This window comes from Lepidochelys kempii, chromosome 4, assembly GCF_965140285.1.
Source record: "Lepidochelys kempii isolate rLepKem1 chromosome 4, rLepKem1.hap1, whole genome shotgun sequence".
In the NCBI taxonomy this organism is placed as follows: Eukaryota; Metazoa; Chordata; order Testudines; family Cheloniidae; genus Lepidochelys; species Lepidochelys kempii.
This window is the reverse complement of record NC_136383.1, coordinates 106,740,315-106,756,190: the sequence shown is the minus strand read 5'-3', so window position 1 is coordinate 106,756,190 and position 15,876 is coordinate 106,740,315. Positions and strand designations below refer to the sequence as shown.

The following is a 15,876-nucleotide window of genomic DNA, read 5'->3' as shown; positions in this document are numbered from 1 at the left end:
ATTTATGTGGGTTCTCACTATCTGGTAATTCCATGATGTCATGATACATGACCAGTTTTCTGTTTTAGTAACTGAAAAAAGAAAAATCGTAGCAATCTGTGACTATAAGTTAGTCATGAATTTGTATCTAACAGAAGAGAAACATTACCTTTAGTAGTGACTGCCATCTAAGTTTTCCTGTGACTTTTTAAAAATCCCTTTTTGAAATTTTACACTCCAATAGAAGACAAATTCAGTTTACACTATTCAGTTATACAGTACTTCTGAGTATTTTTCTTGATGCATATACAAAATGAAGTCCAAGTTTCAAACTTATACTGTGTTAGTTTCACATTAGACTTGATCCAAAGAGTGGGGAAAAGCACACAGAAGTTGATACTATACTAATTAGATGTGAAGATTTAAAAATGATCAATAATAAATAACCAGATCTACAGCAAACAACTGCCCCACGCCAAAAGAATTTGAACTTAAAGAAAATTATTCACCTCATGCTACCAGAAACACATTCAGGTGCATAATTTCTGCAGATCATTGTTCTTTATATGTGCAGACAAATTTAATAAGTAAAAACTCAGACTTTTACATTCAGGATTACAAGTGCGAACTGGCTTTAATTTATTCTATTACACTGAAAAATTAACAAATGCTATAAGGGTACAGAGAAAATCGGAAAAGCAAGTATGACTAGTCACTTCTGTATGACAAATCACTAACATTAGCAGGTATCTCTCTAAATGCAGTTTTATGCATCCAATCACAAGTTAGTTTAGTCATCCACACACAGTTAAACATACTTACTACAGATCCACATTAGCTCTAGCTGCTTTGAGGAATTAAGTAGAAGCACTATTATAAAGTGGAGGGCTCTCCTTCTCATCCAAAAAAATGCATTATTTTGATTTACTCTCTAGTACTAGGTTTCAGAGTAGCTGCCGTGTTAGTCTGTATCTGCAAAAAGAAAAGGAGCACTTGTGGCACCTTAGAGACTAACCAATTTGTTTGTCTCTAAGGTGCCACAAGTACTCCTTTTCTTTTTTCCTCTAGTACAACTATTTCCTTATCTAATCCATACTATAAAACAAAAATCTTACAATCCAAATTGAAGTTAATTTTACACCACTGATATTTTCAGACAAAGCAACTGAACTCCCCTCCCACAACCAACCACTCTACAAGTAAATAGAGCACTTCTTTCCCTTCAGTTGTTCCAAGGGAACCAGTTAAGTCTCACATTAAGAACTCAGCTGCTGTAATTTTTCAAAAGCTAAACCAACTGATCCTAACTGATACAACTCTTCTGTATTCTGAGTATTCTAAAAACACACTCGCTGTGGTTTAGAACATATCCACTAATTTACAAGAAATTATGAAGGTTGAGAACACAGCGGAAGGAAAACAACCCGACAACAAGCAGCTGAGTCTGGCCAGGTGCAAACTAGTGCTCAGTAGCATTACTTTATTCAGAATCTCTTGTTCTATGCACCAGCAGAAATCTGAAGAGCATTTCATTTTCTCAGAAGTGATATTTTCATCTCATCAAGGAGCAGAACTGACACTAAAAAAGGAGATCTGTCTAGCCTCCTAAGAAGAATAGTGGTGTTATTTAATGTGAATAGAATGTTACACAGCATAAAAACCTTTGAATTATTTTAGTCAGTTATGGCCTCTGACATCCCAAAATGCATAAAGTATTTTGTTCAATTTTAAGTTACTAATTTTCCATTGTTTGGCCATATATTAATACCTGATTTAATATTTTCTTTCAGTTTGCTGTCTTCCCTGTTATAAATCACTAAAAGTAAAGTTATAGTGATGAACAGGGTAATGCTATTTTAACAACATTCCCTGAGTGACAATGAGCCTTGCATGCTCAGTTAAAATATAAGTACTACCAAACAAACATGATTCCCTAGCTCTGTCACTGACTTGCTGTGTGACCTGATGAAGGAGTCTCTTATCCTGATTACCCTTCAGTTTTTCTACTAGCAAAATGGTGAAGATTTTGAAATATACACACAAAAAGCATTAAGCAACATTATGCATTTATCTCAGTTGTGTCCTTAAGAAAAGCACTTCATTCAAAAAAAGATTGTTTCATTATTGCTGTTGCAGTGGCCTGTCAGAAATTGAAAATTCTCTTTCCCTAACCATTACATCCAGTAAGTATGCCTCATTCACTCCTTTCCAATTCTCTCTTATGGAGCCAAGGACTAGTTTACTTCCTGTATTGGCACAAGGGCTGACAGCACGTGTTAGCCAACTTGCTCTCCCTTTTATTGTACGTCTCTTACATAACAAATATACTTCTGTATTTTAAATAATTATGTATGAATTATGCAGTGATTTAAGAATTGTGCATAGTGGCTTCAACAGTTTCATGTCAGAATGTTGAAATAAGGAGTTTAGGCCAAAAAAGGTAGCCTTCAGTTCTACTCTTATTTATAGCTAAGATAAATATTGTTCAACTGTAGAAGTAACACTTCGTACACTGTAACTGTACTAAAATGTTTTATTCGCATAGTTGGTAGCTGTCACCCATGTGAGCTTTTTTAAATGTAGAGCATAAATTAGCTGAACATAAAATTCAGCATTACTGAATGTTTCTGTTGACAATGTACAAATACGTGTAAAACCTTTGATAACAAGTTGGTTTTGAATTGAAAAATTCCATTTGAGTTTTTAAAAACGTTCCCAAGTTCAGTTCTAACCTAAAAAAGTGCGTAAGTGGCATTGTGCATCAGGTGTAGCACTGATTTCTATAACAAGACTATTAAATTTCCAAGTTAGAAAATGGGCTGCTTTTTTTTAAACCAGCTGCTAGCCCCCGATTGTCTTTCCATCTTGTACATCATCACTACTAGTAGTGGAGATACTGCAGGCCAAATTATGTACTCAGTGACAGCTGTGCAACCCTGTTGTCTTCCAGGTAAGTCAGTGACACCTCAAGAAGATGGGGTTGCACAAGTGTCACTATTTTCTTGAGGTGGTTTTCACAGGTGTCACTGACTTAACTGGAAGACTACAGAGTTGCACAGCTGTCACTGAATACATAATTTGGCCTGTAGTATTTTCATCCCTAGTAGTCATGATGCATGTGACTGAAAGATTCCAGCTTGACTGTCATGGCCAAAGCTGAGTTTGTGGGGCTGGCTGTTAGAAACAACAGGCCACATTCTCTCATATCAATAACTATTTGAAGCTATAACCAGCTGCTCTCCCAATTCCCAAGCTGTCCCAGCCCTAAAGTTAGAGGAGCATCTAAGCCTCCATAGCCTATGCCAGCTGACTATGGGACCATATGCTAACTGAAAATTGGCAGAATACTGAGAGACACTGCCACATCAAGGGAGAGCTAGCTGGTATAGGAGCTGCCTTTATAGCACTATCCGAGTGGTTTCCCACCCACGCTAGGGGAATTCTCAGCTGGCCAGTTAGAGCCAGACTCCAGCCACTTTACACGGAATTGTACACAGTAGTTGGAACAGTGGAAGAGAACGTGACCCCAGTATATTTTTCCTTGCAAACTGAGCAAGTGTGATATGGAAATTAGCAAGACAAAACGGAACCCCATAGTAGATTTTTAAAGTTATTTTAGAGCAGAGTTTGTTTTCTGGAGGGTAGAACTCCAATTAGTGAAGTAGTGGAGAAAATAAATTAAGCATTTTGTTTTATAATGTCTACATTTTAAGTACATATTTAATCTTCCAATTTGCAACCTTAATTTTATTCTAAGACATTTCAATTTATCTTACATTTACTTTTTAAACAGTCTGCTTCTGCCCCCTCCCTACAACCTGAATTTTCTATGCTCTTACCAGAAATCCTGACAGGGGGCAGTAAAGTCCACTGTAGGGAATGGGAAGATTTCACAGAATACCTCGTACTTTATCTTGCTTCTTGTGCTGAATCCACACCCAAGAATTATTTAACTTTTATAGACAATGTTATAGCATCATTCTCCATCAAAATGCTAAGAGTTTTCATTAAGCAACAGTTGAGATATTTTCCCACCATCTCACATTCTCTCCCTCTCCCCCTCCCCCCAATAACATTTTAGAAAAGGATTCAAGATTTGTAATTTAAAAGAGGTAGGGAAACCTGATAAACTTAATTCCATGTATTTTTACAGCCACATGCTATAACTTAAGCAAAGCCCCCTAAATGTTAGCACTCAAGATCCATTGTCCTTGGGTCAGACAGTCTGAGCAGTATCCCCAGCAAGGGACACTAGCTTAGTTTTCCACTCTCAAGGCCAGAAGGACTTAAAACTTCACCCTAGGTTGTGAAAAAAATGAAAAGCATTGAGCACAATATTAATGACTATTATAAGCAATTCAGCTACAGCATGGAGACTGGTGAGAGTTGCTCCTACCTTCCTTTGCCAGAAGGACTGTTAATTTAATACTTGTTTCAGAGTAGGGAAAATCTTAAATCATACCAAACATTTGAATTCCATCTAGGATCAACAAGTTCCAACTTTCCTCTTTTGAAAAAGCTGTCAAGTCTTATTTCATTATATCACTATAAGACTACTATGTCTGGAGTGTTTGTCAGTCATATAGCTCTGAATCCAACCTCATAAGAATTATTGCATTTTAACAATGTAGTATAAACCTTATCTGACCACCACCTAAAAGGGTAACTTCCAGCTGGCCATAAAGACTCAAACAAGATGCTTTCTTATTATTACAATTCTGACCAAGAAAGTCTGTACTAACGTATTCAGAGGAAGAGCTCTGTCAAAACTGCAACAAGATTACATGGGATTTCCATTTACAACAAATCACTAAATCATTTAAAGAATTAGGCATGGGAATTCATGTTACACACTATATATTAATATCTTCCTTATCACTATTTGTAGTAAGTGCAATACACCGATAATTGCAACACTCTGAAAACTGTGGACTAAAGTGATGTCAACAAAATAAGCAGTTTAATTGAAGATTGAATGATTCTTCAAATTTTTGATCAAAAACAATAAAAATACTGACGTGCGGTGGCACAAAATTAGTATAAATAGACTTTATTGAAGTCAGTACCTCTGTACTGAAGCTGAAGATTGTGTCTACATAAGCACAAGTTGTAACATTTCACAACTTCTAAAAGGAATGTCAACAATTACAACGATCATGCATACCATGGTCGATAATCACATTTTAGAAGCATTTTCAACCATTTCTAAAGAAATGCTTATAACATTGTTATATATAGAACTACTTTCAATAAACTGCAAAACATTGATCAGCTTTTCCAGTATGAGCTACAGTGTCAACACAAAAGGGAGGCATAAATGTTTAATTTATGAAATCAGAATGGAATATTTACTGTAAAGAAAAAAAATTTAAAAGCTTTCAAATAAAGGCCATTACTGAACCGAAGTGAAGAGCACAACTTGAACTCTGAGTTCATTCATCTTTTAAAGTCGTCCTCTGAATAACTTCAGTTCAAAGCATAAATTCAGTACTGTGAGTATTCCTTCGACTGAAGTTTGGCAATGATGCGGTCCAACTGTCTCTTTGCTTCACACTGTGGGAAATTGCTCATGTCATAATATTGAGGGGCAATTTTCACCAACCTGCCAAAAAGAGAAAAAAATTGTCACTAATATACAAGTTTGAACATTATACAGCCTGTAGCCATTTTGCCTAATTAGCAGCTATGTAAAATAATTAAACATTATCCATCTCTTTAGTACTGTCTAGAAATGTGCAGATCCATCTTATGACTCCTAGGTCCAGCATTACAAAGGCAATTTTAAATTTTCAAAAATAGAAGTGGCTTTACATACAAAAATATCCAGTTTTAATGCTTACTTAAGCAGTACAAAAGTTATGAAACATGTTCACACTAGCCTCAAGGCTGTGGCCATTTCAAAGATCAAAATTTCCCAGTAATTCTTATTAAGAAGGAATAAGATACCTAATTTTTAGTGTGACAAGGCAGGTGAGGTAATATCTTTTATTGAACCAACTTCTGTTGGTGAGAGACACAAGCTTTTGAGCCTTTAATAGAAAAATCAAGTTCTGATTGACCCAAGTGCCAAATACTAATATTCAAATGATCCAAAAAAGCATTCTGAATTGAATCATAATACTGAAGTTGTAAACATTTTAGGATATACTGCAAAGTTTTTGATTACTTCATAACCAGATAACAATTCCAAAAAAGTACTGTATTCTACAACTTAAGATTCCAAGAACCATGAAGTCATATGTACAACACACAGAGAAACAAGTGACAACCTATAACGAGACACAAAGTATGCAGCACTGCCTACCTGACTGTGCAATCATGCATCTACCACCAGGAAGTTAGCACCTAGAAACTACAGTTCTTGCACCAAGGGAAAAATCCTAGCCGCAATGATGACAATTGGAGTTTTGCCATTGACTTGAATGAGGCCAGGATTTCATCCCAAGTCTGTGACACAATGTTAAATCCTTCCTGCTCAGTCCTCAAAACAAATCCCAGGACTCCTCATTACTAACAAATATAAACATCTAAAACAGAAACCAAACCCCCTTGTTCACACATATAGCCCCCACTAATGTATGGGAGCTATATGTACAGATCAAGGGAGCTCAAGTCACCTGTAAGTGCACAAATCCAGCTACTCCATCAAAACATTTTCTAGGAAAACACGTTTTATAGAGACAGTTGTGAAAAAAAGTACTAACTTTAGGGAATTTTGAGAAAACATCTTCAGATTTAAAAAAAAGATTCTTAGAACAAGAGAAAATGTTCAAGTGTTTTTGCTCACCATTCTGGCTTGATATCTGTACATGTGCGGATGTAATTCTTTGTTGTAAGGACAAATTCATTATAAAGCACCCATTCAGGTTTGTGATCAAGAACTGTGGAAGGATGTAACTGCACCACCTGGTTGTCCTTCACTGTTAAGTAATGCCCTGTTCGCTCCAAATGTGCCACCTAAATTAAAAACAAAACAAAAAGCAGAGGTTTTCATTACATGTAAGAAACTAAATCTCTTCTTTGTGAACTGTTTGAAATTGTTTAAAACTACTCACCTGTTTATTGTCTGCACAACTCTATAGCAGACGTCTTACCTTGAAAATACTTGTTTCTTTTTCTAAAATATATAAGCTTAACTTTCTAAACCTCATATGGACTTTGCATACTTGCCAGCCAAGAGTAACTATTTATATTGCCTGTCAAGATTTCTGGTGTTTTTGGAAATTGCTAGGATATACTTAAATATTCATAAGCAATTTAAGCAAGAGACAAAGTGATACAAAACTGGCTCATAGTTCTTACTTTAGGAAGAGGATCTCTAGCACAAAAGCATACCAAATACAGTTCTTTAAAATGAAAACTTTGGAAGAAGTTTTTAATAGCAATATCTTACAAATCCAGTATCAGTCCAACAAAGACATCTAACTCAAGCACTTTAGTCATTCTACTGCCTCTTGGACTGACAAAGGAACAATATGTTGATTCTTAAATTCTCATCTGACATCAACTACAATAGTACTTTGGATTATAATAATGGACCTATAATAATATAGTTTCTACTAACACTTTGGATCTGAAAAATGCATAAGCCCAATAAAAGAGCTGGAGGTCCAGTATGACAGGAGGAAGAATGGTCTTGTGGTTATGGCATACGACTCAGAGCTGAGAGATGCAGATTTAGCAACACACTTTTGCTGTGACCTTGGTACAGTCAATTAACCTCTCCATGTCCAAGTTCCCTGTCTGTGAAGAGATAATGCCTACATCACAGAGATGTTGCAATACTTAATTTATTAGTATTTGGTAAAGTATTCAGAGATCTTTATATCACTAGTTTTATTTACAGAGTTAATCTAAAGCTAATTCATCATCCCTTTATTGAAGATATTTTGTACTATCAACAATTCTATTTGTTTTGTCACAAATATTAAAAGGGTGACAGAAAAATAATGAAAGGAAATAACAGAGTTGAAATAGTCTAGATTATGGAGGTAAGCTAGTTATATCAATGATTTTTTTTAATCAGTTCATCTTAGGCCATCTTTCCTGAATTGTGAATCTAGCACAGGCAGTAAATTATTTCATTTATCTTCATTCTTTTGTTCTTACCAACCACATTTCTACAGTTGTTTTTCATTTCTGCTACCACAGGTAATTAAAAATATTTATCTGCTTAAGTCACAAGTATTCGAAAGAAATAACTACCTGTCCTTACTTATAGCAAATCAGGATATTTCCCCAATGTCATATTAAGAGAAATTCGTATATATTTTTAAAGTTTTTGTGCTTATGTTTCTTACACCTTTTGTGGCATTATCTAAAATCTCTGGGATATTATTTGCAGTGGTGTGTTTTGAAATATCCCTTTTAAAATATTCCTAAAGAATTGGTAATTTTTACCTAACTTCTCATTTTCAACACAAAGGAAATTCACAGATTATACCATTACTTTATTTCAGGTTTGGATGACCACCCAATAATGATTCACTCTTGGATAATTCCCACTATTTTAATAAAATATTTTAATCAATTTTGTTTCCTGGATTGGGAATGGAATATATTGGTTAAAAATATTCCTGGGAGAAAAATTGTTTAACTGGTTCTATCATATGTAGAAAAGGTAAGGGAAGAACTCCTCATTTATTTAAATATTTTATTTTAGGGAATATTTGCTGTAAATTTTCTTATTAATAACATGTACATTTAGTATCTGAATCTCTCTTGGCTCTATTTAAATTTATACAAAAATCTCAACTTCTGGTTTCCTCATGCTTAGCATCATAGCTTCCATTTTCCTGTCATTTATCTTATAGCCAGAAACAGTAACACTCGATCATTTTGAGAAGTTCTGGATTGATCTTGACAGTTTTGAAACATACAATAAAACATATGCATAAAACCAATTTTATATGACATGTTACCTATTTTTATTCCCCAATATTGATTGCCAGTGGTTCCACTGAAGCGACAGTGGAAGTGGAGTGGGAAAAGAAGACAACTGGCACATACCACTTTTTAACAAAAGGTTTTGAGTTACAGCCATTAACTATAACTTGAGCATCAAGAGAATCATAGTTTGAATGCACTATATATAAAATAAACAACAACGGGATCAGGGCATCAATGCATTAAGCACTGTAAAAGCATATGCATTTACCAGGACAAAAACATTTGCAGCAGCAAGGTTTTTTCCCCCCTTCATTTTTGTAACAATATTCAAAAGCCTACTATCTGCAATAAAACCTGTCAATATTTATTGAATACTTCACTGATGCTAGTAATCTTTTTGAAATTATTTTTGATAAAATGTTTAGATTTATATAGAAGACTCCGTTTGTTTTGCCTTTGCCTCCTCAGGCATCGCTGAGATGCAGGTATCCTCCAAATTTTGGGACAGTGCAATTATACCTGCAATTACTTCCTTTTCTTGCACTTTTCCAATTCAGTTATTTTCCCATTTTGTTTGTTTCCTTAACTTCCTTTTTGGAGGCTAATTATCCCACCTTTTAACACAGTTTAGTACTTCCCATGAAGTTATTTTGGCTCCGTCCTTAAAGATTTCTAAAGCCACACAATTTCAGTTTTTACACTTAAACAACTGTTTATTAGAGCAGAAATATATTATTTTTTAAAGCATGAAAATTTAGTTCTTCGTGATCTGTTTTTATCAGATCAGACAGGATTATGACCAGGTAACAATGAAAAGGGAAATAAATAAATGTGCTGCTATTTTTCTAATAGATACATAAAATTTAAGGCCAGACAAGATGATTAGATCATCGAGTCCGATCTCCTATATATCAAAGGCCATTCATTTTTCTATTTTCCCCTTTCATTTTTATGTATTCTAATCTGAATACTATAGGCTAATGCAAAGCATACAAAATATATAGTCTCATCTCTTAGGGCTTCTTATGTCTCAACTATCTGTTAGACCTAGGTGTGAAATGAAGGAATATTTATGTACGTGTCTGTCTAATAACGCCCTTACTGAGGACCATCTCCTAAGGCACAAAGAGTTACATGATGTACTATTTTTGACGTATTTCACGAGCCAATACTTCACATTTGCAATAGCATCTTTCACTTATGTTCAGAACATATCTATTTATTTTAACATTTATGTAATATTTTCTCACAGCTTTCCAAAAATAGATTTGAAAGTAGAAATTAAAAGATGCAAGTGCAAAAGAAGTGCTGAAGTTTCTATATAGCTATTTGCGCCCTGAAGGCCAAGGAATTTAAATACTTTAGGGCCTGAAATTTGTATGAGGAAATAAAGCTTAGACTGAGAAGAGTATGTGCGCTGCAGGTGTTTTAACAATTATGAACTACAGTTATAAAACCATTTTTTCTCCAGCACTCAAATTTAACTAATGTAGAATTTAACATTTTCCCCTCTTAAAAATGAAAAAAATTAACAAAGTATAAAAAGTCAGAACATTCTCAAGAGTAACATTAAATCTGTCAGTGTATTTTCCATTTATTTCTTAGTTAAAACTCTGCACTTCTCTAGTAACGTATACCAGTGCACTTCCAAGCAGTATCAATAATCAGGTCTCAATGCCCTTGTCAGGTATTAGTACAGATAAGAAACTTAATACAGCAAGCTTGTGGCAGATCTTTTGGCGATTAGTCTGTGGTTTAAACCAAAAACAAACAGGTTTGTTCTCTAAATTTCTGTCTTAATACATTACTGTTTATGAGAAATGTTTACTATAATTAAAATATACAGTCCATTGTTCAGATAGCATTAGTATGAAAACCATGATTTCCATTTTTGGTTTATATGTAATTTTAATGGTACATAAATGTAATCTTTTGTATTTTAATATAAAATAAAACAAAAGATCATAATACTACTGTTAAACTGTTAAAGAGTTACCCACTAAAAGGTGAATTCACACAAACATAAAACATCAAAGTCACATGAGCTTTTCTCCCATCAAAATACACAAAATCAATGGACATGTTAGTAACTTTTTAAAAGAAAGAATGTGGCACAAAATAAGTCTATGTAAACTACGCTTTCACTAAAAGGCAGACTGTCTTACTGAGTAGCCATTTAGCAGTCCTCTCATAAGAATACAGCTCTCCCGCATTTTCTGATCAGCTAAAATTTTCTTTTAGAAAGTAAACAGTGAATATGGCTTGATTTCCTTGCAAGTACCAACTATACAAATTTTATGTCTGCTGGTATTCTGGAGTAATTCCTCACTATGCATCAGAGCGCACAATTATAGAAACGTGGACAATTAAAAAGCAGACAGGGGCCAGTGCTATAACTCTCCCAAGAGAACTAACTGTTGTGGGGTATATCACCATTCTACATAGGGAAAAAAAGTTTGAGAAAAAGGTTGACAGTCTTGCAATATTTTTCTATCTCCTTCCCTGGGACTCTGATAGATCAATTGTGGAGTCTGTGCTCCACCCATGGTTTATCACTGACAGTGTCAAGGCTGAAATGATCAATCACCGGTTCAGCTTAAATATTTATCAGTATTTATAAGTCACTTGCTGACAATTGTTGGAGCACAAGTTTGCAGTCCATATATATTATGATTCGATAATTAGAATAACCTCAATGTTTAACACAATATCCTATCCAACAATGAAGCTCTAAATAGAGCATTAGTCATGACAAGCGTAACAATTCCTACATATTTAAAAATGAGTCAATATTTTAATCAAAATGCTCAGAGCATTTGCTTTTAGAAGCAGTTGACCATTATCCAAATGGAAGCTTATTACCACTGTAAAACTTAATTTTTATTTTAAACTTGCTAAAGCAAACAGCTACCTGATCCTCCCTCTTTCATATTGGAAAACCAATATGGCAGTTGTAATGCAGTTTCCTTCTCATGCTTCAAATATCAGAAACAATTATACAAATACATTTTCTGTAGTTCTGTCAGATTAGACACTGTCTATTTTGCATTTTAAAATCATTTTATTTGAAAGACAACTGTATTAGGACTGTGCTTTGGTTTGTTTCTTTTACAATATTTACCAGGGATTAATCGCCAGCTATTCAGCAAGGTAACTAGTAAAGACTAAAGAAATAACATTTGAAAAAATTAGATTAGTTTAACTGCAATTTCTCTTCCAAGTGTGTGGTTTTCTTGAGATGACTGCCATTTGTCAGGTTGATTGCACACTCCTACTCAATAAATCTTCTACTAAATAGATTTGAATAAATTATGGTTAAACATTTTTATAAGTAATATTCATATAAGTTGTATAACTGGTGATAGTTAATTAAGGTAAAGTTAAAATCTACACAGCAAAAACTGAGGAGTCTACACATTTCATATACAGATACACACATACCTGCATAAAATATCCAGTAACCAAAGCCTTTCTTATATTGATATAATAGTCTCTGCTTGTAAAGTCTGTGCTTCTACGAGGCAAATTAAATCTATCCATGATTCGTGACAGCTGTTGGCGTACATTGTCTGCAGACATCAGGGACCTGTAGTTAATGAAGTTGTCATAACACCACTGAACCGACTCATGATCTGCAACATTAAAAAAAAATCATTAATCATCCAAAACTGAACTTTTTATCCCATTAAAACAAATAAATAAAACAGTGACCAACTGAATGGTCAATCAGATGAACCAGAAACAAAATCCATATTTTGTAAGTGCTAATCGTTCTTAGGCTCTTCAATGGATTTTATACATTAGATAACTTGGCTAAATTGTCTTCTACTCAGAAAATGTGTGGCCAGAACCACAGAATATACCTAGCATTTTTTGTGTGTGGTAATACACATACATGTCTAAACACTATTGTCTTGCTCACATGCTATGCCAATAAATGTCTTTCTTCCTAAGATGAGAGGCACTATGCCACACAAGTGCAAATAACCTTGGCCCACACTGCTGGGAAAAATGAACAGGCTGCAAGTAGCATGTGGAAATCTTTACTAACTACTGTTATATGGGTAATGAATGCATGAGAGAGACTAGTACAACTATATTGCATTGATGCTTCAACTAAATCAAATGAATAATAAAACCTCCTTAAATATTAAGCCCTTTTATAGAGCTTTTTCATCTTTAAAGAGCAGTAGAAGCATGCTTTAGCTACCTTAGAGGAGTGGTAGGTTAAGTGTTTTCTGCCTTTTGAAGGGAAAATTAAAGCATACATAAGCGGCTGGACACAGCCTATCACAGTAACATCTCCAGAATTCCATACTTCTAGTGCTCTAGATTATCCAGACTAGTTGCCTACCATGGGTACGCTCACACTTTACTCCTTTTACTGTTCAGAAATGGTGGTTCTATCGAGACATTGTAACATTAGCTCATTTCAGTGTATTTAAAGAAGGGTGATAACATTAAACACAGCATCAGTTCCCTTCAATAACAAAAATCAGAAACATTTAGACAATGCCAAAAGTACTTAAGAAATGTAGCTCTGCAATGCCAGTTTCTCTTCAAAAGATGCACCTGAAATTACCTTTGCGGCTTTACTAATCTGACAAAAGCAGCATTACTTAATCATAGATATGAAGAGCTGAAAGGAGCTCAAGTCCATGGACCATGTGTATCTAAGACCATCCCTGACAGGTGTTTGTCTAATCTGTTCTTAAAAGCCTTCAAGCATGAAAATTCCACAATCTCCCTTGGAAGCCTGTTCCACTACTGAAACAATCCTTAAATCAGAAAGTTTTCCTAACACCTAACCAACATCTCCCTTGCTGCAGATTACTTCTTATCGTACATTCAGTGGCCAGGGACATCATCTTTATAAACAGCCCTTATCATATTTGAAGACTTGGTTTGAGCATTGGCCTGCTAAACCTAGGGTTGTGAGTTCAATCCTTGAGGGGGCCATTTAGGGATCTGGGGCAAAAATTGGGGGATTGATCCTGCTTTGAGCAGGGGGTTGGACTAGATGACCTCCCGAGGTCCCTTCCAACCCTGATATTCTATGATTCTATGACTTGTCAGGTCCCTACCTATCTTCTTTTCTCAAGACTAAACATGCCCAGTTGTTTTGTTTTAAAATTTTTCCTCATAGGTGATATTCTCTCAACATACCATTTTTGTTGTTCTCATCTGGACTCTCTCTAATTTGTCCGCACATCAAAAAAGATGTGGTGACCACACAGCTGAGGCCTCACCAGTGCCAAGTAGAGCAGAACTGCCTCTTTTGTCTTAATGTATTATTACTATATATTATTTGTTAAAAAGAAGTCTTCCATGTTCATGAACACTTTATATATGCTGAGTGAAATTAGACTGTAGGATCACTTCATTCTTAAAGGACACTGGCCTGAACATTTAGAGAAGTGATCCTTCACTTAAGTATAAGTGAATGGGTGAAAAGTACAAAGTTGTGCAAAATTTAAGGTACTTGTTTTCCGAGTACGTTTTCTGTATTTTCAGACTAGCAAAAAAAGATAAATTTCGTATTGAGGAAGCTGTCAAGTTATTTTGTAGAAGCCAAGATGTTATAACTATTAAAAATAGATTATACTTTCCTCTCATAAGACACCTTACAAACAAAGGATTAATGTAGAGGCTTTTTGGTAGAATGAACAGTACAAACTAGCCCTAGAGTAATTTAAAGTTATTAAGCCAAACACTGGAGAGAAAATCTCAACTGCATGCCATTTAATCCTTATCCTCTTCACTGAACTTAACCGGAGTTTTATAATGTCCTGTACAAAAGAATATCCACTTGCAGTCCGCAGCTCAAAATAAGGTACCATAGGAACACTGTGAAATTAAGAAAAAATTGGTTCCCCAGGTATTTCCACATGCAGAGAGTGGCATCTTACTCAAACTGAACACATCACCGCAGCTCCGTTGTAAATGTACTGTCACGTCAGTTTTCCTTTAATCATTACAGAACGTATGCTTCACCAGAGTACTTGTACTTTTAAAGAGACAGTGGTTTAGGAGGAAAAACTGTATTCATAACAGCACATGACTCTCTTTTGGGGGGTAAAAACAGTTGTACTAACACTAAGGTATTTGCCACAACTGCTGGATCCCAAACAAGATAGACCTAGGACCCAACACAACACCACCAATAAATATTATTTTGATGCTAAGTGAGGACTGAAAGCTGCTATCACTTTCGGCAGAGTATTCTAAATCTCATTTTCATAAGCAGCATTGTTTTCACCCTCTAAGTCAAGCACTTCCTTCACTTGCAGGCTTCCAAAAAATGTTCAAATTAAGTGTCCATAAAAGGTACATGGAGAATCCTAGAGCCTCAAGTCCTCAATCTAAAGAGCAGATAGCATAAAGGTGGCAGCAGTGCAAGCTTCTCCAAAACTAATAGTGAGTTTTCACAGAAGCCTCTTAACTGCTGCTCAAAGTGAAGATCTGAAGACATCTGTAGGCTCTTTTATCAAAAAACATGGACACTCTCTCTTGCTACTGGAGCGCCACATGTGGTTATAGTCAAAAAGCAACTAGGTAATAATGGCATTTTAATTCTACATACAAACTTAACTTTAAAAACCTACAGTTTTTACTCCTGTTAGCGCTGCAATAAGGTTATGGAAGAGTAAACTGGATTCAATTTTGCATCATACACCAAAGCTGCCAGCCAAGTCTTGAGTTCAAATTTTTTTTAAATCTACCTTTTCTTCTACTGATTATGTAAAAATACAGCTGGATTGTTAAACTCCATGTGAAGCTTTCTTGGTGGTTCATCTAATCTTTTGACTTACAAACAAAGCAAATTTGACATGGAAATGGTTGATGGAAAATACTGAAACCCAGGATGCCACTTTTATAGTTATTTTTCAAAAAGAGATAGAACTGCTTATCTTAACCTCTCTGTCATTTGATCTTGCTCAAACTGCCGAAATATTTTTGAACAAAAAGAGTGATGGGTTTGGAGGAGAGTATACTGTGTTTGTATAT

At 35.0% G+C, this 15,876-nt stretch overlaps 1 protein-coding gene across 2 annotated transcripts in view; it reads right to left on the bottom strand.

Moving 5' to 3' along the window:
• Window positions 1-3,044: 3,044 nt before the first annotated feature.
• The window catches only part of DHX15 (DEAH-box helicase 15), a 69,887-nt gene continuing 57,055 nt past the window's right edge, over window positions 3,045-15,876 (bottom strand). For both annotated transcript variants that reach the window (XM_073342372.1, XM_073342373.1), the window contains 3 exons: window positions 12,310-12,500; window positions 6,767-6,936; window positions 3,045-5,581 (listed from right to left, as the gene is read on the bottom strand). In XM_073342372.1, coding sequence (XP_073198473.1) covers window positions 5,464-5,581; window positions 6,767-6,936; window positions 12,310-12,500 — 479 coding nt within the window. In that variant the 3' untranslated portion in view covers window positions 3,045-5,463. The remainder of the gene's footprint in view (window positions 5,582-6,766; window positions 6,937-12,309; window positions 12,501-15,876) is intronic.